Raw genomic sequence first — 20,803 nt, 5'->3', positions numbered from 1 at the left:
GATAGAACAGTTTGGGTGCAAACTGCTAAACAGACATTACAAGGAGACAGATGGTGACTGAAGCAGGTTAAAAACATATGTAACTGTGAATAAATAATCAACAACTAAAAGGCAGAGATTTTTCATAACCTTTCTCTGCTCTGAATTAAATATGTGCTATAATGCTGGTGTATCAAAGCTGTGGGAGAATAAATATTTCAAAGTAAACAAACACATGTGGTGTGCATTTAATTAAAGCACCCCTGCAAATAACTACAAATGTAATAAACAGCCAAGTCAATGTCAGATTTACATAATAAGGGTTGAATATGCAAATCATCTTCACATCTAAAGAATAGCACGTGCCTACATAGCACACTGAGAAACAATGTGTCTTTTCTCTAAAACTATTGCAATGACCTTTACATAAGTCCCAGAGTGGTGAGATAATACACTCTGTTCACTCTTTGAATTTCCAAACAACAGGAGGGAAAAACAAATGTTTAAAAACCTCTCCTCCTGAAGATATCCAGTGGAGAGAGGTGAACATATTGTGACCAGTAATGTAACCTCCTCAATATGTGCAAGACAAATTTCTGATATGTGATTTAGTTTGAATATGAAGTGGTTTTCCTGGCGGTGCAGTTGACCTGACCTCTGTCTGGATCATGTTGATGCGTCGAGAGCAGAGGGTTTTGACACAGTTGTAGATATCCACCACGCCTTCACACTCGGCCATGTCCAACATGACATCCAGCACAATGTAGCAGCCAGTGCGGCCTGCTCCCACGCTGCCACACAAAGAACATCTTTTAATGAGGAATCATGTACAGTCACGAAGCATTAAATCATCAGATGTTTGAGTTGCTGCTGAAAATATTCAGGATCTAGTCTGTCTGCTCAGCACTGCCTGACTTCAAAGAGAATGGGAGAGTGTTGAAGGACCACTACAAGGCAAGGGTCATTCAACCAGCTAGCATTAACAATAACGGGCGAATAAGCAAGTTAGGCTACACTGTGCTTATCACCATTGTTAAAAGTATGAAACATTATCTTATAAGCTGGGTGTTACATTTTTGAAGAAATTATTGCAAAAAATTGTTTTACTGCACTATGTTTTGTCTGTGCCTTCTTTAACCAACATGCGGCAACATGCATTGTCAATTTCGAGGTAATAGAAGCTTTGCAAGGCCAGCATCAAGAGAAACTTCAGAAAATTCTGTGATGGCAAAACACAAATGGATCATTACACATGGTTTTCAAAAATCTTGCAAGCATCTGGTTTGTTTCTCTTCTAACCATTGTCTTAAAAATGATTAACTCAAGAATACCCGAGAGTCACAGAAATAAATAATGCATTTCAAACATANTTAGATAATGTAACATTAGCATATTTAAAGTAAAAAAAATAAAATAAAAAAAACAGTAAAAAAACTAAAGTAGTCTGACAAAACTGCCGCCTCTTTTGATCACATGACCATTTGTACATCATAGTAGTCCTGGGTCTCCCAAAATAGAATATTATCTGTCTATTGTTTGTTATATTCATAATACAATCTACAGTTGGTTTGGTTTTTACAACACTACAGGTTACAGCAGTTGCTGAGCGCCTCGTTACCTGCAGTGGACCACCACAGGGCCAGCATCAGGAGGTGTAGAGGCTTTCACTCTTCTTATAAAGGCCAACAGTCCAGTAGCGTGATAGGGCACCCCGTGCTCAGGCCAGGATGTGAAGTGGAACTGACGCACCTCATGCTTGGTTGAGTATCCTCTCTGTCAAAGGTGCACATTAGCATTACATGTAAAACACTACATTTATATGGCTTGCATCCTAATTACAGTAGCCTACAGGCCCTTTTTCATCCAAGACGTGCTCCCATCCATTTAGAGACATTCCTCCACCGTGATAGATGTGACAGATTTTATGGTTCAGTGTGAGGACAACCAGGACATTATTTACGTGGGGTGTTAGGTCTTCTAGGACAGTTAGGCCTCTGGGTATCACATGCTAGTAGCAGCTGCAGTGTGACAGACACGCGGAAAGGAATTACTGAGGCTCTCAGAGCTCAGGGAGGGCTGGGAGGCTTCTCCTCTCTACTGGGAGGCTGCTGCAGTCACACAGCAATCTCTCTCTCTCTGTACAGAGATGACAAAGTAAAGCGACGCAAAGCAAAGATTTGTTGAAGACAGAAATCCAAAAAAAAAGAAAGGAAAAGAGCTATGAAAAACAAGCTGTCACTAGCTCCTAAATTCATGCCGATTTGAATAAGCAGCAGCGTGTGCCCATGGAGAGCGAATGTGACAGTGTGATGATAATGCAGTGTTTGTGCCACTGTCACCGCAGCATTGCTCTGAGCCCTTCCAATGAGAGATCCCCCAGGAGATTGACAGGATGGAGGCCATCAGGGTTACAACGGTGTAACAGCTTCGCTTGGAAGACGGCAGGGGCATTCACATAGCTACTGGTGTTAATTCCTCTCAATTTAACATGTGGCCCTCAAACCCATCAGCAGTAAATCCTGTCAAGTATCTAATCCCCACAATTAATGTTCTACTTCTAATTTCAAGAACATAACACCAAGTATTAACAAATGCAGAAGAAGGTATGCAAAATCTAATAAACTTACCCTCTCCAAGGCAAAGGTGCGAACTGTGTATTCAGCCAGCGTCTCTGTTTTAAGCAGAGTGATTTTGATGTCACCGTACATCTCACTGTCGTCAGGCCAGTATTTACAGCACTTCACCTGTTTAAAGAAAGTCAAGCAACAGAGTTAACCTCATGAAAATGCACCTGCCAGACTGCAGTAGGTGTACCATGAATTAATCTGTTTGATACAGTGTTGTGAAGGTTGAATCTCCATCTCCATAAAATTCACTACTTTTTCAAAACGCAGTATACTCAAATCTCCTGATATTAAAGATAAGTCTAACTAAAAACAGGTCAATACAGTTGACCTTAAAATCTATTCTTTGACAAAAGTTCCTATTTTTCTAAAAAGAAATGTACTTTTTAGATAATACAACCCATTGGACTAGTTTATTTATTTATTATTTTAAACCTCTCAGGCTTTAGGGCCCATCTCGCTCAATTTCCCAATGCCCAATTTCTTGAAATCTCCCCCTCTGTTTGGAAAAGATACCTTATAAACGTCTGTATATATACCAAAGGGAAAACACCAAATCAGATGAATTAGTTCCACAAAATGTGCTGCATTACTATTCTCTACTATTAAACAATGCTGTTGGAGTGTTTTGGGTCATTACAATGTCAGGTTAGGTAAAACACTAGCTACAAGGACAAAGACTGTTAAACAAATGTCACTAGATGCTCTGTCATCTTGTGAATGTGCATAACAAATTACAGGTTTAAGTTTAGGTTTATTGGATGAATTTAAGTGTCACTTCACACTCTTACTTGGGCCAATTTTGGATTTCTAGGGAAGTCGCATAGAAGAAATTCTATGCATTAAAGTCAGAGCAAATGCATAGTAAGATGTATGGTGGCAACACTTTCTATGAAGACCACATCTATAGTGTGTAGTGCGGCATTCATGATGAATTATAATGCATTCATAATGCTTTCTGACTAAACACATAAACACGCGAAATGCTTCCTGATAAAACATAGATGTGATACAGAAGTGTCTAATGGATGTTCTTGAACTCGAGGTTGCCTCGTGGGACTGATTATAAATATTTATACTCACCTATACAGACACTTCAATGATCAGCTGTAGTAAGAACTCATAGTATGCTACAATAGTCCATGCAGTGTCATAAATTATCTTGTATTGTTTCATGTTGATATAGTGCATCAGAAAGCATTATGTGTTTCTAAGAGTGTAGTCATAAAGCATTATAAACGCTTATAATCCACTATGAACAACTAACTGATATTATAATACATATATAAATAATCTATATCATATGATTAATTCTAACAATTAATTTGCCAGCATTTTTTTTAAATATTACCTGTTTCCTTATATTTCATGATTAAGTGATTATAATATACTTCATTTGTTAGTTTCACTAGAACAGAGAAATACTGAAATCCCAGAAATGTGATAAATTGAAAAAGTACACTTCCGATGCTGTGGAGAACAAAAAAAAAACCTGTTCTTTGACAGATATTTTCATCTAAGAGGGCAAAGAAAAGCACAATAATCACATAATGGTGAGAAGCATAATGAACAGGAAGGCAGCAATCTTTTTCACCAACACCAGCCACAAAAGAGGCAATTTTTTTTATTTAATGGAGGTGTTATTTGGATTCAGCCACACAGACCAGTCCTCATTTGTTGACTGTTCCCAGAATTGTTAGGAAGGAAAACCAAATTGGATGTAGGGCTACTGCTAGAAAAATGGTGTCATTTTAACCATCTACTGAGGTAATACATTTCTCTTGCCTAGGCTGAAAAGGATGGGGTGCTTGGAGCAGAATTCAAACACTGTGGGTATTTATCTGAGGTGGAAAATATCAGTGCTACAGAATATGCATTAAATTTGTGTAGTCATGCAGTGTATACACAAGGACAGAAGCCATAGAGACGTGGCTCAGAAGACATTTTTATGCGTCGCAGGTATTTCATACCAGATTTTATGGACTCTACAGTCATGATGTAAATTTCTATAATCCACTATCGCAATTTCATGTTTGTCAAAACAGACAAATGATAGATAATCCATGTAACAATCCTTTAAAATGCATAGTGCACAGGAGCTTTGTGTAGACCTGCTTAAAGTAAAGTTTTGATACCTTCTGACATTCAGTTGCCACTAAAATAATGTGCAGAAAGTTAAAGCAATAGTTCTACATTTTAGGAAATATGCTTAGTTGTTTTTTTGCCAAGAATTAGATGAGAGTTACCTTAACTTCACTTAAAGAAAAGGCAGTTAACCAGGATCTGATCAAAGGTTACAAAATACACTTAGCAGCACCTCTGAAGCTCACTGATCTCATTTGTTTAATCTGTTTAAAAAGGGTGTTGTTCTTACTGTACGTTTGAGCTAGCAGTTTTCAGTCTTTGCACTAAGCTACCTGTTCAGCTTTATAGTTAGTGAACAGATGTTAGAGTGGTGTCAATCTTCTCATCTAACTTTCAACCTAACAAAAAAAAAAACACAAAAAAACGGCTAAGCAATTGTGCCGAAATGTCTTTCTTTCTTTAACAGTCGGGCAAAAGCAGCTTGTGATTTGTGGTTTCACATAAATGAAGGACAGCTTCGACAAAAAGAACAGCTTTTAGTCTGCTGTTTGTAACTCAGCAAGGTCCTGTGGGATCTATACTTATCAAACACATAAAAGCCTTTCATATAGACACCAAAATGTTCCCTTATGGTGAATGCAGGATGTTTCAGAGCACTTGGGTGGTGACAACGGGGGAAGAAAGGGAGAATGCGGATCACTTACCCTGCCAACCTCAACCAGCTTAGTGATCATCACGATGCTGAAACAATTTTCCTGCCACACCATCCTCCAAAAATCATACAGAGTCTCCTGCTTGGGTCCTAGTGGGAGGCAGGAAGAAATAACAGAAAATAAGACGGGTGTATCAAAGCCTGTCCTATCAATAAGAGAAGTCTTGCTGCTGTGAAATCTCATATTATTGTGACCTAAGTGTCCTTTCTCAGACAGCCAGGTACTGATCTCTCAAGATTGTGCCGTCAATATAGTTATTGGGAATTTCAAGCAGAAGGGAAGGCTTGATGAGTGACAAAACAACAGTAGAAGCCGATTATGAAAGCCCAGAGGACCATCAGTCACTCATTGTCATCTGAGGAGGAGATGTTTAAAAAAAAAAAAAAAACAGGATCACGTAGGAAAGAAATGCTCAGAGAGACAAAAACACTGCTGACATGTTTTTTTCTTTCTTGCAAGTTTCATCTTTCTGTCACTTCTCTAACAGGGGGGATAGGGAGGGGTAGTGCTGGTTCAAGATAAGCAGATGAGCAGACCTTGAGTGACTTTGTGATGGGAGCTCCCTAGAAACTGACACTCCTCAGGGGTTTTTGAAGCAGCGCAGGGAAACACACTCGCACACACACGCATGCTTTATAAGTCCGACTGTCCGTCAGACAGTGACTTTGTAGTTGAGCAACAGAGAGTGAACTAAATGTTCTTTTTCCAACAATGCACACACTGCTGCACATGTCACAGAGATTGACATGTTATAATCAGTGTGCTTAATTATTCACCTCTTCTAATGATTAATTCAGTGACATCACCAGCGCAGCCTTTCACAGAGTGGTAGTCACACGATCAGCGTTGGATTTGCCAGAGAGATGGTTTTGACAAGGGACTGTACATGAATAGGCTCAGTGGCTGGATCATCTTCAATTTATTACACTCCCACAAAAAGGTATTCACCGCCCTGCATGCACACATACACATACACATACACATAAACACTACAGCCTTGCTGGGATACTCACCCTGAGTGGCGATGAAGTGGTTGGATCGATGGTAGCCCTGAAAGAGAGAAGAGGGATGACATGCTGAGTAAGCCATCTGCACCTCAGGCACAGCTGTATGGGAGGGTGTCTCTCTCTGTCTCACCCCTTTCCTCCCCTTCGTCTCTACATTTTGCTCTCCTACTGACCCCCTCTGTGCAACTGTGAATTGCATTCCCCTGTATAATTTTCCAGCTCCGTCTGACCTACTGCTGACTCCGGACCACCTCTTTGCCCTCGGAGACTCCACACAGAGTTTGGAGCACTTGAGGCAACACATGGTAAATACTGCATTTTGACAAAATCCTGATAGAAAATGTGAATCCTACAGTTCAGTCTTTGTTCAGACAGACTATCTGACTGAACAAAGACTGAATCCCTCTGACAGTCTGAGAGAGCTGTCCCATTAAAACAAATCAATTTTCACTGAAGATGTAATATGTACCATATTTTTGATGATGAATTCACAAACCAAAACTACATTTTTCTTCCAAAAAAAACATCCACCTGAATTCTTCCACTCAAGTCAAGTGAGTGGAAGAATATTTTACACAGGTTACACATAAATGCATGATATCAACATAAACAGCTTTCAAGGCATGTACCATGAAGTATCCTTTATATCAAAAGAGGTGATAGCCTTTGATATAGACAACAGATATTTCATACGGTGAGTATGAGATGAATATGAATGAACTATGAGATGTCACCTCTACAACCTTGAGGGGGAATCAACACGACAAAGACCACCTGAGCATTAACATTTTATGGACGAGCAAACTGTGAAAATAAGTACTGCTTTCAAGATAAAGGAACAACTGTCTCCAAGAAACCGGCCAATAAAAACATCCCCTTAAAACCACATGAATGTTGTGGTTAACGGTTTATTGTTATTTTGAGCGGAGCAGCTGGAAGGATAATTGATGACCCAATTACCTTACGTGACTCTGTGGAGTGGAGAGGGCAGGTCAGAAATAATCTGAATAAACACCCAAGCCTACCAGCTCTCATCAAATCAATATGATGGGTGAGTCCATGTTGATAACAGTTTTTATCTTTTTGCGGAGGGCATTTTGCAAATATGTCGAGTCTGTCCACGTTGCTATACAGAACTGCATCCAGTCAGATAAACGGGGACATGTTTGAAATGAAGATGGATGACCTGCGCTGTGCGGCCTGCTATCCACAATTCCTCTGGCCCTCACCAAACACTACCAGCATGACTCTTACCATTCCTCCACTTAAGACGGTCGCCATAGCAACGAAACTTCCTGAGTCTTGGCCACTTATGAGAACTAACAAAGACAGCAGGGTCCTCTATCCGGAGAGGACACATCCCCTTGTGTTCATTTACCTAAAAGGGACATTTTTTTCTTCTTCTTTTTTTTTTTTTTGTCAGATGTGCACAAACTTGAAACACACTGACCTTTGAGCATTTGTGGATAGAGGATAGTGGGAAGAGAAAAGAGGGGAGTGTGAGCAGAAGAGGGAAAAGAGAGTAGAGCGATGGCAGGCAGAAGAACGAGCAGTGAAGTACTTACTTCCCTGTTAATCCGAATCTACAGGGTCCAAGGTCGAGGAAGTGAGGAGAGGAGTAGAAAAAGAAGACATATAGGCTAGTTAATGAAAAAAGCTTTTGGTAAGTAAGCGTTATGGTTATTGACAGGTGGGGAAAGGTGTGTGTGTGTGTATGTGTGTGTGCATGCTGTGTGTTGTGACTGGGTTTAATGTGTTATAACACTAACTTTTCATGGGAATTTACGACCCAAAGCCAACGTTTTTTTCATTTACTCTAATTTATTGATTACTGTTTTTCAGTATGTGAATTACTTTTTTTTATTATTAAATTTAAAGAAAGTGGAAAAAGCACAAACCCTGCTGTGTCTCACACATTATGTTGCTAATTAGAAAATGAGGCTGTCTCACTGCTTTTAAAATATGTGTCTAGTCTTTTGAATCTATTTCATGTTGCTGTGCAACAGCGTAGGAAGGACACACTACGTGACGAGGACTTATTCATGAACTGGATAACAAACAAGTCTCTGACTGACATCGTTCAAGAAAAAAAAGTAATGTAATCTATGTGGTGACACGACTGAAACAGCTGGTATTGATTTCAGCCTGTGAGTCTGTGTCATCATGGCTGCTGGAGACAACTACTGTAGCAAGAACTACCACTAAGGTGATTTGTTTATATGTCTGTCTGTCTGCCAGTTTGTTTGACTGTCTCTTTGTCTGTCTCTCGACCGCCCAACATTCAGTCATAAAACTTTATGTGTGTAGTTGAGATCAAAATGAAGGCCGAGTTTAAAGATTGCTGTGATCCGACCCATGAGTCTTTAGTACTGGTTTCTAATATTAAAAGAGGCAAGCATCTTCATCGCATTCTTCTTCCTTGTCAAAAACCTGGCACTTAAATCGCCCACAATGCAGCTCAATCGCCAACAGCTTAGTTGCTGATTCAGGTGTGTTATACTAGTGGTGGATAGCCTCCAGCAGAGACAAAGAAAGAGATTTAGAGGTCTGGAAAGCACGCATCTTTTAAACTGCAGCTTCAACCAACACTGCCTCAAGTGACATCACTGTAAGACTTCACAGAGCTCCCTCTGGAGTCTGTGCATGGGCAATTCTGAGATGTCTTGTAAAATACATTGAATATGTTGGAAAATAGTTGTTGAAAACACATGAAAAGACTTTGAACGATATATTACTGAAATGTGGAGTTAGAGGTTAAAACTGTTTTTCGCCAGCTTTCAGCACAGGATTTTTTGGGTGGTCCTAAAGGGTGGCTCGATGACACACTGAGGCCACCCTGAGCATACCACTGCACCCCTTGCAGAGAGATAGAGATGAATTCATCATGCTCAGAGTGTTTCAAAGTTAGTTATGTAATTTTTTTTTAACTCATCTGACATGTTTCAGTAGCTTCAGCCCATTTAGCTCATGTTTACCCAATTTTGACACCTAATTTCATAAACTTGTCAATGTTTTTAATCATTCAAATTTGGCTGGGTGGTTAATAACACTTTCGTCTTTTTATTTAACTTTTCTAACTTTACACAGACTTTTTTTCATGTTTGCAGTAGTGCTCTCCAAGACCTGTAAACAGACTTTGATGTCGAAAATTGGTGGTGTCCCTTTTTGTCAATAGTATCAAATATTTATGACGAACTAAGCAACAGTCAAAGTTGAAAGTAAATGTATTATTTTATATAGATATAGAGATTTTGAATGAAAAGTTGCTAAACTCTGACTGACGCCTTGAAACAAACAAAAAATCTTTGTTTTCAGGCCCATTAATAGTAAATAATAGTCAAAATATTACTACTATTTTTATGTTGGGTTTCTTTTAGGCAAAACTAATTAACAGTATGAGTGGGTGTGTATGTGTATATGTCTGAGTGAGTGAATGTGTTTTTGATTTTGTGGCCATGCTGCACCTGCCACTACAGCCCTGTTATTCTTTATAAGCAGACGAAATGTAAATCAGCAACAGCCATGACGCATTGGACTGTTCTACATTTGCACAGGTGCAGGAAGCTGTCAAACATATGCAAAGTTCTGCAACTCGTCAAGCAACATAGACCACAGCCAAGCGAAGACTGTGGCAATAAGTGACAGTCAAAGAGGAAACAGAGAGCTTGCACTTTTTCACTTCTGTTTTGAAAGCATAATAATGTTTCAGAGGAAGGAAAAACTTTTCCATTTAACCTCTGCTGAAAAAAATCACAGGCTGTCCAAAATATGGCTAAGTAGTTACTATTCAGCTTGCCGGGTCGGCCTTGTCAGGGAGTAACATCACTGACTCTGACACTAGTGGCTGCTGAGTGGTGTTTTCCCTCTAATGCCTGCACCTCTGTGCCCTAAACACTAATGGAGACCCTCACAATAACTACACTCCTAACAAAAGGCCAGGTTTTTAATGCCCTCTCATTGTAATGAACTCTCTAAAAGCATCTCACCGCTGCCCGTTCTCTACAGAGAAATAAAAGAGTGGAAAAAAAAGCCCTGTTGTGTCAAGCATTTTTGATGATACAATTTAGCCTAAAGGAGGAATCTGCCCCAAATCAAGTCAACTAGTGCACCAAATGTAATTTTAGACTTCTTATCGGCCTCAAACAGGAGTGGGAGTATATCAGCTTTCTTCAACTTCTCAGGAAGTTACCATATTTACTATAAAATAGTCACAGTGAGAGGTATAGAAAATAAATTTTGGAGATAAAGAAATCAAATCGGATTGCCAGACTTCCCTTGACATAACTCAAATGAATACCAACAACTGAGGACCGTGACAGCAAATTCACAGGGGAACCAGAACAAATCTATCTACCTTATCTCTGGTATATATATATATATACACACTTTTTTTTTTTTTTTTACAAAACCCAGGATGATTTCTTTTCTTAATGACTTCCCTGCTGCCTTCTGAAAGTGCACTTCTAAAAAGGCACAACCTCCTCTAGTTTTTATGAATGGGAACACGTATGAATGAGACTGTGTGAGACACATTAGCAACATATACATGTATTTGTATGATCAGTGAGAATGTTACTGTGGCGCTGCATGTGTGAAAAAGGATAATCTCCTCTTGGCCCATCCAGAGATTGAATAATATCAATCATGTCTATTTAATTTAGAAGGATTTGTGTCATCTTACAAAAAGGTTCATCTCTCTGCAAGGCATTAAATGCATTTATTCCACTCTGTTTTAATAAAAGTGATAGCCGAGTCAGTCTGGGTCAGGGATTCTCTGCAGCAATTGACAACCATGGATTCTGGCAAAACACCAACAGGAAGACTGTTTGATAGGATGAAAGCCTCCAGGTGAAAGTGGGCCAGCAGACTGGTGAGCTTACAGGAATGAGAGAGATGGACTGTGGCTTTGCAGGGTGTGAGAGATAGAGTTACTATTTGTATCCCAATGTTAAACAGAGGCAGAAAAACAGGATTAGACTTACATCAATGTAGTTAGCATTAATGTAGTCTGAGTTGGGGTCTCCCAGGAGAGGGTGGAGCTTGACTCTGTGGCGGTCATCTGAGACAGATAAGAATAAAAGAGCAAAGGTATCATGAAACACAACAGTCTTCATAATATTTTCTGTTTTTTTTTAACAGGATGAAACGAGTTTTGATGACTTACATCCCAACAAGGTGTCATGCCTCCCTTTGGTCTTGTCCTTCTTCTTTGTGCAGTCCCAGCCATCAAAGAAACTCTGCAATGACAAAGAGACAGATGTTGCAGATTGGAGAAACAGGATCTGACTCTATATTAACCATTCAAATACCTTAACACTAATCAAAGTGAATCATTTCTTTTTTAATGTGTGATAAGTAAAATTTTATTACATGGTTAGCATGATTAAATCCTATCAGCACATCTCTCCAGCACGGTTAAGGAAATCAAGAGCCACAACATCCTTCACTAAGGTCTGGTGCATAATATGTAATTAATGCCATTAGCACCGTATAGTCTTTGTCTGATCCCCTAGCCCTTATAAGTCATAGATACTAGATAAACCACTAGATAAACCTATTCTTGTTAGACCCTTAACAGCATGGGTTATAGTCAAAATTTTAACCCAGCACCTATATTTCCTGCTGAAATGCTTGAAAGGCCAATGAGAGCATCAAGAGACATGTATATCCATCAAAATGATCTGTGAAATAAATGTTATCATAGCAGATGCTCATGAAAGTAATGGTTGTTACATAACTCAAAAATTAAGATACACAGATTATCCAATAATGGCTTAGCAACCGTAACCAGGCACAGCAGGTCTGTCAAAGTGTGGATTTGCAAAGTATTCACGGGGGGATGTAGTAAGAGCAATACTTGATATTTTGAAGAGTTTGGAGTGTGGTGTATTTTTATGCTTTCCAAAACACACAAGAGCAAAAATGTGACTGCTGTGAAATTTGACTGCTCTAATCAATCATGATCTTCGATTTAGAGCAGTTCGCACTCAGCCAAACTCAGTGTTAGGCAGGCAAATATCCTTTTCCCTTGTAACATTAAAATTAAAAGCACTGTTTGAAAATTCACGTACGTGAGCTAAGCAGACAAACAGGACTATGTCAGAATAAAATAATCTCATATTTTTCCTCCTTATACTATAACACTAGGACTACCTAAAGTAAATCTGACAGGAGTAGGTGTAGTTGCAGTTTGACAGAAGTTCTCAAGAGACCTTGATGACTTACACAGCAGTATTTATTAAAGCACAATTGAGGAGCGTGGAGAGCAGCAGTAAATCACTGTGTACATGCCAACCCAATTCTGAATGTTTCTTCCTGGTGGGCAATATTGATCCTTACTAAACCTACTGAGATTGACTACATGTCAAAATAAGGTCGTTCTCAGGTCATGACCATGGATATGGACCACACAGTGCACCGTTATCAAGATAGCTGTGTCAGTCTAGTCAGACAAAGAGTAGACAGAATTAAACATATTTCCGACAAAACTGAAGCTAATCTAGACCTTGGGTTTGCCTGGGATACAGACAATAGGGTTTAACTTTATCAGGGCAGTTGCGCCAGTCTAGTCAGCCAAACAGACATCCCTGGATAGAATTGAGAGACATACTTTTGTCTGTTTTGTCTGATTATTTGCAGTAGTTAAACTGCCACGTTATCATGCATGTAAACTGTATATGTGCTGTGTGAGAACAAAATATAATACAAAAAACAAATTCAATGCTCTTATGTAAAGCATTGATTGTTTTCAAATGGGATTAAATAATGTAGTTGATGTATACCATAGTGTATTCTGTGGTGGGATGCCTGGTAATTAAGGTGAAGCCAGAGGAGCTGTCTACCACCTGCTTGGTGGATGGCTGCTCAGCTGTATTACAACACATCATACCCAGCAACACATCTCCTCATTCCCTCTGATCCACCTGTCTGCATGGATGCACTGGAGAGCACTCCCTCTCACACGTCGTCATGAAGCACTTTAAAGTGTCAACTGTCGGGCCAAATTAAGTCTGCAAACACCCCCTTCAGATTCACGAACAAACACACACGCGCACGCACATCTATACCAGTCTACCGCCTGTGTTTTTTTTAGCCACTAGGGGAATTTGGTGAAACTCTGCCCAAGTCTGCATGCTGAGCAGGGGATTACAACACAGTTCTCCCCGCAGAGAGCCAAGAACCAGCCAAATCCTGCCCGGGATTACACCCTCCTTCTTAGTTTTTCCTCCTCTTTGCATGTGTTCTCTTTCGTGGGGGACTCACTCTTTCTGAATCCCCTGTTCACCTCCTTCTACTGCTCTTCCTCACTTCTCTCCCTGTCCACCTCTTGCTTCTTGTTCTTCCTCCATTTCTTATTTTTTTGACACTAGACCTCTGAGCTCTCTTTGTTTCTTTGCTCTCACCACTCCTCTGCTCTGCCTCTCTAGAGAGCAGAGAGAAGCAGCGAGAGGAAAAAAACACAACAAGAAAAACTGTGAGAGAGGAGCAGTATATTGAAGGGGAGGGAAGGGAAACAACACAGACCCGTGGAAGATTGATTAGAAACCGTCATTGGCAGGGATCAGTGGGGTGGGTTGTTAAGAGGATCATATAAAATGAGTAAAATGAGATCAAGGAAATAATGACAGCCAAGTACAGTCCTGAACTGTTGATGCTTTTACACATTTAAAGCACTTTTTTAAATTTTATCATCATGGCATTCGATCAACATCCCACTAAATTTCATTAGGTGCATTATGTACAAAATTTCATGCTGTCAGTGTCCACAATTTCTCTTTTAGGATCACTCAATGACTGCTATGTCACCTCACTCTGACCTGTCACTCTTTCACCCCTTGTGATTTCTAAAATGCCAAAAAGCAGTGATGAGATGCATAATCCCACCACATTCAGTTAAAATCCAATCAGAGATGCCTGAGATTGTATCCATAAACCAACAACAAATATATAATAAACAATAAGCCTGATTCATGCAGTAAGGGTTGTGTGAGGTAGCTGTTGCTTGTGTAAAAAAAGAAGACGAAAGTTCAGTAACCCCTGCTGAAAAGAAACTTTGAATCAGTGAGTCTATCATCCCTGCTCACCTCAGCCTCAAGGTGCAAAGCGGTACAATGAAAGTTTTGAGTTCTCCAGTAAAGCTCTGCTGTTGTTTACCTGCAAGTTCCTGCTGTGGGAATATGACTGTAGTGACAGCAGCTGCCACACGTACAAGCCCCTTTACAACTCACTGTAAATTCTTGATCAGTGTTTTTACAGAACATAGGTATTCTTCAGGGAAATAAAAACCTATACCTGCCATGGGAATGTAATATAATACTCCTCATCATTTTCCTTCATAATGGAGAGAGACACTCCATCAAAAGACATACTCTAGCAGAGAGAGAAAAAAATAACAAAGAAGGGTGTATTGATTTTTTGAGTGTGGAGTGTGTTTTGCCCGTGAGGGACAGTTTAATGAGTCTACAAGCAGAGTTCCAGAGGGGAAAACCATGAACCAGAGACAAAATATGTTTTCGGTTTTTCATGAATGCATAGTCCGTGGGTGCCAGGGATGGACCTCCCTCGGGTGTGATCTCAACTTTCAGCCACAATCGTTCCACCGAGGAGGGGTATTCAGAGATCTGGGTCCTTCATTATGTGCCCTGAAAGATTGAACTAGAGACAGCAGCCACTGCCACAGCAGGAGGTGGATAAGCAATGTTCTGGAAAACAAACATGTCTGTTCATACGGTTCAATTCAGGACTGAAACCCTGCAGTGCTCTGGTGCAAAAACAAACTAACCAAGCAGTGATCTGCCAAGCAAACTCAAGTGATTTACAACAAACAACAGTGGTGGTGCAGATAAATTTAGAACAATGTCCGGTAGGTTCAACCTGGCTAATCATAGTATGTCTGAGCAAGCTGTAATTCCCTTCACTAGGAATGCAGAGCCACTAAGACCAATCACCCACGAAATGACAGGATGTCTGATTTGGACCAGATGTGAAGATCAACAATATAATTAACAACATTAAAGCTCTGCATTGTGAGGATCCAAACTCCTGAACACATCTGGGATGTCCCCCTAGAAAACACTGAGACAATTCTATGCATCACAGTCTGATCGTTACCTTCGTAAATTATAGTGCACTTATGTTCCACCATATATTGCAGAGGGAGGTAAGTGCTAACATTGCTATTGGGAGGAAGTTACTTGGAGGTTACAGGGCATGGGAGCCAAGAGCCCTTTTTTTCTCACATTTCTCTCTCTGTACCACTGTCAATTTCTCCCTGTCTGACACAACCATTCCAGACTCCTCTTTCCTCTCTTTTCTACCTTACAATCTGTTAGCAGTGGAAAGGGGACTCTCTAGCTAGAGCACCCCCAGAGACGTTTAACCTCATCACGCTTGCCGGCATGACAGAGGTCTTTTTTGGACCCAAATGAGGATGATTTATTCATACTCGCAGCAACAGTGTCATCCAGATGCCATTTTAACCCCACTAATTAATTTCAGGGGGTGGTGCGGCGGGCGCATGGATGATGTCAGAGGAGGATTGATGGCCTCCCACACCACTCTCACAAGACCCATTTCAGCTAGCATGGCCTCTCTCAGCTTGCACAACATTTAGTAATTACACACAATACCATTTACTACCAAGAGACAATAAAGATACCCAAACCCCTCAATTATTAAGCACTTCATCACAGTCTCATCTGGAGAGGACTAGCCAGGGTGGCCTCAAACTCTGAGACACCAGCCCCCAAGCCCTTGACTGTGTCTTGACATGCTTCCAATAGTATCACTAACTGGTGCCAGAAGAAGACATATCCTTGCCAGAATCCAATGCTCGCATTAAAGAAGCTCAACTCAGAGCTATGAGTTTGGGTGCATTGGCTTACAGCACTCCACACTCACTCTGTGGGCTGTCACCAGTATTAGGTGACTGTCATGTCTGGACTTTGTCCTGAGTGTTTTTTATTGTCTGCATTGTTTTATATTCTTACTTTGTGTCTACACTGCGAATCTGTTTTCTCTGCGGAATAAACTTGATCAATCAGTCGCACTGCAATTCCCACGAGATGTTCTGGAAGTTGTCTTTTCAAAATCCACCAAGAGGATGAACAATTTTCAGTGATACATTACTCATCTATGACAGCACTGCACTGTTTTTTGCAAGATTTGACATCAGTCTATTCGACCATTGGCATCTCACTACTGTAATCTTCCTCTACTGAGCATGTACAAACATTCCCAGAATCTCAGAGCAGCACAGAGGGTTTGGCTATAAGCTTTAGAAGTTTCTCAAAGTAGCCTTTCCACCTTCTAACAATGTTGCCAATTAAGGTCAACCACTCCTGCTGAGGAAAGTCTTGGTACTGGCCTGCCTTCCTCTCTCTGGCACCAACTACTGTTTCTTCATCACAAACAAGGCTTTCACACTTTTAAGTACTTTACCAGCTGCCTTTTTAACTAGCCAGCCCCCCCTCCCATTGTGACTGGAGTGCCCAGGTTAACCAGGCATGGAAGTACATCAGTGTAGCCATTGTAATGCACCTTAGTGGTGAAGTGTGAGCTAACCCACAAAGCACAGCTTTGTCTTTTGTCTTTGCTACAACCTCCCCTATGGCATTGAGGTCTGAGCAGAAGATGAAAGAATGAGATCATGGATACAAGAGGTTACAATAAGTTTTGCTTTCCACATGGTGGCTGGCCTCACTAGGGCAACAAACTCAGGGGGAACTTGGTGTTGCGTCGCAGCTCTTGACGCAAGTTCTTGGCAAATGGCAACAAAGACCCCAGGTCACAGCTTTCCTGGTATACCAAACTGGACTGAGAGGAGACCCCAGGACAGAACTAAGACATGTTAGAGAGATGATACCTGCCAGCTGCCATGGAAGCCCCTACAAGAAGAGGCTCACCATATTAAGTTACTACAAAACAGTTGCATGGATGGATGACTATTATTCGCATAACCAGCAGTCTTAAAAGAACCCAGTGACCTTGTGCATTATTATGAAACATGGGAAGAGTTGCTTTATTTTAAAATGTCTCTGACTCTGTTTCAATGATGCTTGTTCGGTGCAACAGCTTCTGCATGACACTTGTGTTTACACAGATACTACACTGAATAGGATTTCTCATCCTGTGGGAACTGAGTTACTATAACATTACAGATAACCTTGGTACAGAAACAAATAAAACTTCCAATAAGTTACATAAAGGTGAGCGTAACCACTTTCGTATTTACAGCATGAAAATGAAAGTAATGGTGAAAAAGCCTCCAACTGTGACATTGGATTATGTATATCACTGCAGTTTAAGTGTTCTCACCTCTAGTTCTCTCACTTACTGTACGTCACAGCAGCAACAATGAACTAATTATATTCATGCTGTCAAATTTACAGTCAACTTGGGTAATTTAAGAATATGATCACAGCTTGAATACCGACATTTTATATAACACTGTTCTTTAGAACAGTGCAGCTCTAAAATCTCTCTTTTATAATTTTCCAGAGTACTTGACCTTGGTGCACCAGCAGCAATACTTTGTTTCTTCATGTTTTATTTGAGTATTAGCTGCTAGAATGTAAGAAAGGGGTAATAGCGTCTTTTCACCTCGTATTCCTGTTTAAAGCCGTAGCCCTCAGCAGTCTTCATCTGGTTGATGTGCTGGAGGAGATCAGCCACTCGGACGGCAGGATGGAGCTGCCCTGTGTGGTAGGGGGAACCTTTGCGTCCACACTGGTGCCTTGGGGAGCCTCCCAGCAGGCTGCTGGCCTCGTTCACTGAACTACGAGCATCACCTGCACCAAACACACACACACACACACACTTGTAGTTTTACAGCGACTGCCAGGACTCTGCATGCTGAGATTGGCACATACAGCACTTTGTATGTTGCAGGCATGTCACTTTGATAAGGTTTGCCAAGGCAAAGATGTCTTCCACATATATCTTATGTAAATGTGACAGCATGTTTGTCTCAGGTGATGTGTGAGGCAGACAAAGATCTGGACCGACTTTGGAGTAAACACATCTGTCTACCCTTCTCTGTGACACTGACAATATTAAAAAGATCAAGATGAAATGTACCGGCAAGAATCACAAATCGCTTCATTCAAATATGTTACTCCACTTGTGCAATTCTCCCGTTTTTTTTGCAATATTGTGAGCTTCTATGTGTATCAGCTGGAGGCAGTGAATAACAGAGGGCAAAGTCGTACCAAAGAATATCTTCCACCCAGGATGATAACTATCTTTCAGCATGATTCAGACTTTTATGGGGTGAATGAGTGACAGTCAACAAGATTACAAAGTGAGCGATGATGTGCGTCAAGTTTGAAATTGCACTGTGTCGATGTGGGAAGCTGTTAGGTTTGCGTACACTGTACTGTATGTTTGAGTCTTGAGAGTGCGTCTGTCTTACTGCGTGTGCCGCAGGTGTGTGCATCCATGAAGGAAAGAGCCATTCTTTCATCCTCCTGTAGGGTGCTCTGGTCTGTGAAACTGCGTTCCATGGAGCCCATATGACTCTTCTCCTGCCGGTAGGTTATGGGTGTCTTATTCATGTTCCCCGGTTTCCTATTAATGCATAAAGAGAAGGAGGAAGGATTGCAATAGAGATAGATAGAGATAAAGAGAGGGAGAAAAAGACAATATTATGTTTAGTAAGACATAATAGAGAATGTAGAAAGCACAAATTGAGAGAAACAAAATGTGTGTAAATAGTGAGAAAGGGGGTGTATACACAGACCAACTGTTTTTCCCCCTACAACTTTTGACGGACAGCCAGAGCACAAGCATGTATATGATGGATCACGAAACGATGGAAAAGCAAAGAGGTGGAGTCACTTACGGATAGTAAGAGTAGTAGTCCCTTCTGGCATGAGTGCAGGAAAAGGAGAAAAAAAATCAAGAGAAAGAAGAGATGTAAGATGAAAGCAATGTCAGCTGAGGGCAGAATGCATTGATTACAGCTCTCATGAGCTCGGATGTGCAAGTGGCTGTATGACACATGCGAACGTACCAAGCAGGTGCAGACGGACCAAACTAAAGTGAGGCAAAAATACGTGTTTCCTCCTATCGAATATGTCTCTGTGTTACACTTCAAGGACTAGACCACAAGGTTTCCTGTCACAGCAAATTTAGCAATCAATTCTCTAAGAGCGAGCTTCATGGTGGCTTAGCAGAGGAACTCGGGCTAATGTGCAGAGTAGTGGTGACTTTCAAAATCAACATTATTCAATATTAGCCTGAACGTTGTGTCAGCCATTTAATAATGATTGCTGGAGCCCTCAGTAACTTCCCATTTGGCATGGCATGCTCTTTAGATTTCAATAAATCTTATTTAAGGCAGGTTAAGCCTTATTTAAGACTTATACAGAACCTGCCCTATAGCTGCTGCTAAATAAATGCAAAGAGGGGTGTAGATGATCTACTGCAGACCTGTGGGATCATTGGCTAATAATCTCTAAAAGCACACCTTTTCCCTCCCAATTACCATCTCATTTAAGGGTCAGGCCTCTGCTTGGTGTGTGTAATTAAGTGGCTAATTGAATTGCATCCGCCTCTAATTAAATACTTCACACTCAGATAGGCTCTGCAGATGAGAGTTGTTTGGTCCCTCTGGTGCACCGTAAGGGAATGAAAACAATGCAGCTCTGGCTGTTGGTCCAGCATCTTCCCTAAACAAGCATGACCTTTACGGAAGTTCATCAAGTATAAAAACTGATTACTGTTCCAAAACATAAAAGGAAAAAACAATGCTGGAGATATGGTATGGTTGTGCATAATGAGGCATATTTTGTGCTAAACGCAGACGTTTACCCTTTCTTAATGATGATGATAACAGCGCCCAGCAGAAGGATGAGGACTACCAGACCTCCAGCACACACCCCGAGAATCAGACCCATCTCCTCAGAGTGTTGGGACACCTCCAGAGCCTTGCGGTGATCTTTGCAGGCCGCTAGACGCAGAAACACAAATGCACATTAAACAGGCACAATGCAAATATAGAACAAGAGCGGAACATGTTTGAAATGTGACAGTGATTCAGAGGAAAGTGTAAAGTGTGAATATAAATTAAAAATTCACAGCTTTGAAGAATGCATCGTTCAGGCACACAAAACTTTCTTCCTCGCAAATTTCTGTAGAACTTTCACGACAATACAGACATTCACAGTGCTTATCTTGGCTAGAGATCCCCTGAATTATAATAGTTTTCTTAAGGACAAAGCTACATTTCAATAAGAGCAGTATTTTCAAATAGCTGGAAAAATGATACTTGACACTTGAATAAAGAAGTGATGCCTTAAGCAAGGCGGACAGCAATTGTCTTTTTGTTGAAATTGACGTTGTCCAACACAACTAACCCGCGGCCCTCAGAGATATAAAATGACAACCCGTGCTG

The 20,803-nt window shown here is 40.7% G+C and overlaps 1 protein-coding gene across 4 annotated transcripts in view; it reads right to left on the bottom strand.

Annotated features, from left to right (window-relative positions):
• Positions 1 to 20,803, bottom strand: part of ptprub (protein tyrosine phosphatase receptor type Ub) — a 147,130-nt gene that overhangs the window by 9,944 nt on the left and 116,383 nt on the right. Inside the window, exons 14-25 of one of the 4 annotated variants that reach the window (XM_027287026.1) lie at positions 20,221 to 20,359; positions 19,250 to 19,273; positions 18,821 to 18,975; positions 18,010 to 18,197; positions 11,573 to 11,645; positions 11,391 to 11,467; positions 7,974 to 7,991; positions 6,415 to 6,451; positions 5,393 to 5,490; positions 2,607 to 2,723; positions 1,598 to 1,752; positions 635 to 770 (exon numbers count right to left, since the gene is read on the bottom strand). In XM_027287026.1, the coding sequence (XP_027142827.1) occupies positions 635 to 770; positions 1,598 to 1,752; positions 2,607 to 2,723; positions 5,393 to 5,490; positions 6,415 to 6,451; positions 7,974 to 7,991; positions 11,391 to 11,467; positions 11,573 to 11,645; positions 18,010 to 18,197; positions 18,821 to 18,975; positions 19,250 to 19,273; positions 20,221 to 20,359 (1,217 nt within the window). The remainder of the gene's footprint in view (positions 1 to 634; positions 771 to 1,597; positions 1,753 to 2,606; positions 2,724 to 5,392; positions 5,491 to 6,414; positions 6,452 to 7,973; positions 7,992 to 11,390; positions 11,468 to 11,572; positions 11,646 to 18,009; positions 18,198 to 18,820; positions 18,976 to 19,249; positions 19,274 to 20,220; positions 20,360 to 20,803) is intronic. The other 3 variants (XM_027287027.1, XM_027287028.1, XM_027287029.1) reach the window with 3 other exon arrangements.

Source organism: Larimichthys crocea, chromosome XIII (genome assembly GCF_000972845.2).
Source record: "Larimichthys crocea isolate SSNF chromosome XIII, L_crocea_2.0, whole genome shotgun sequence".
Lineage (NCBI taxonomy): Eukaryota > Metazoa > Chordata > Actinopteri > Sciaenidae > Larimichthys > Larimichthys crocea.
This window is presented reverse-complemented; position numbering and strand designations above follow the sequence as displayed.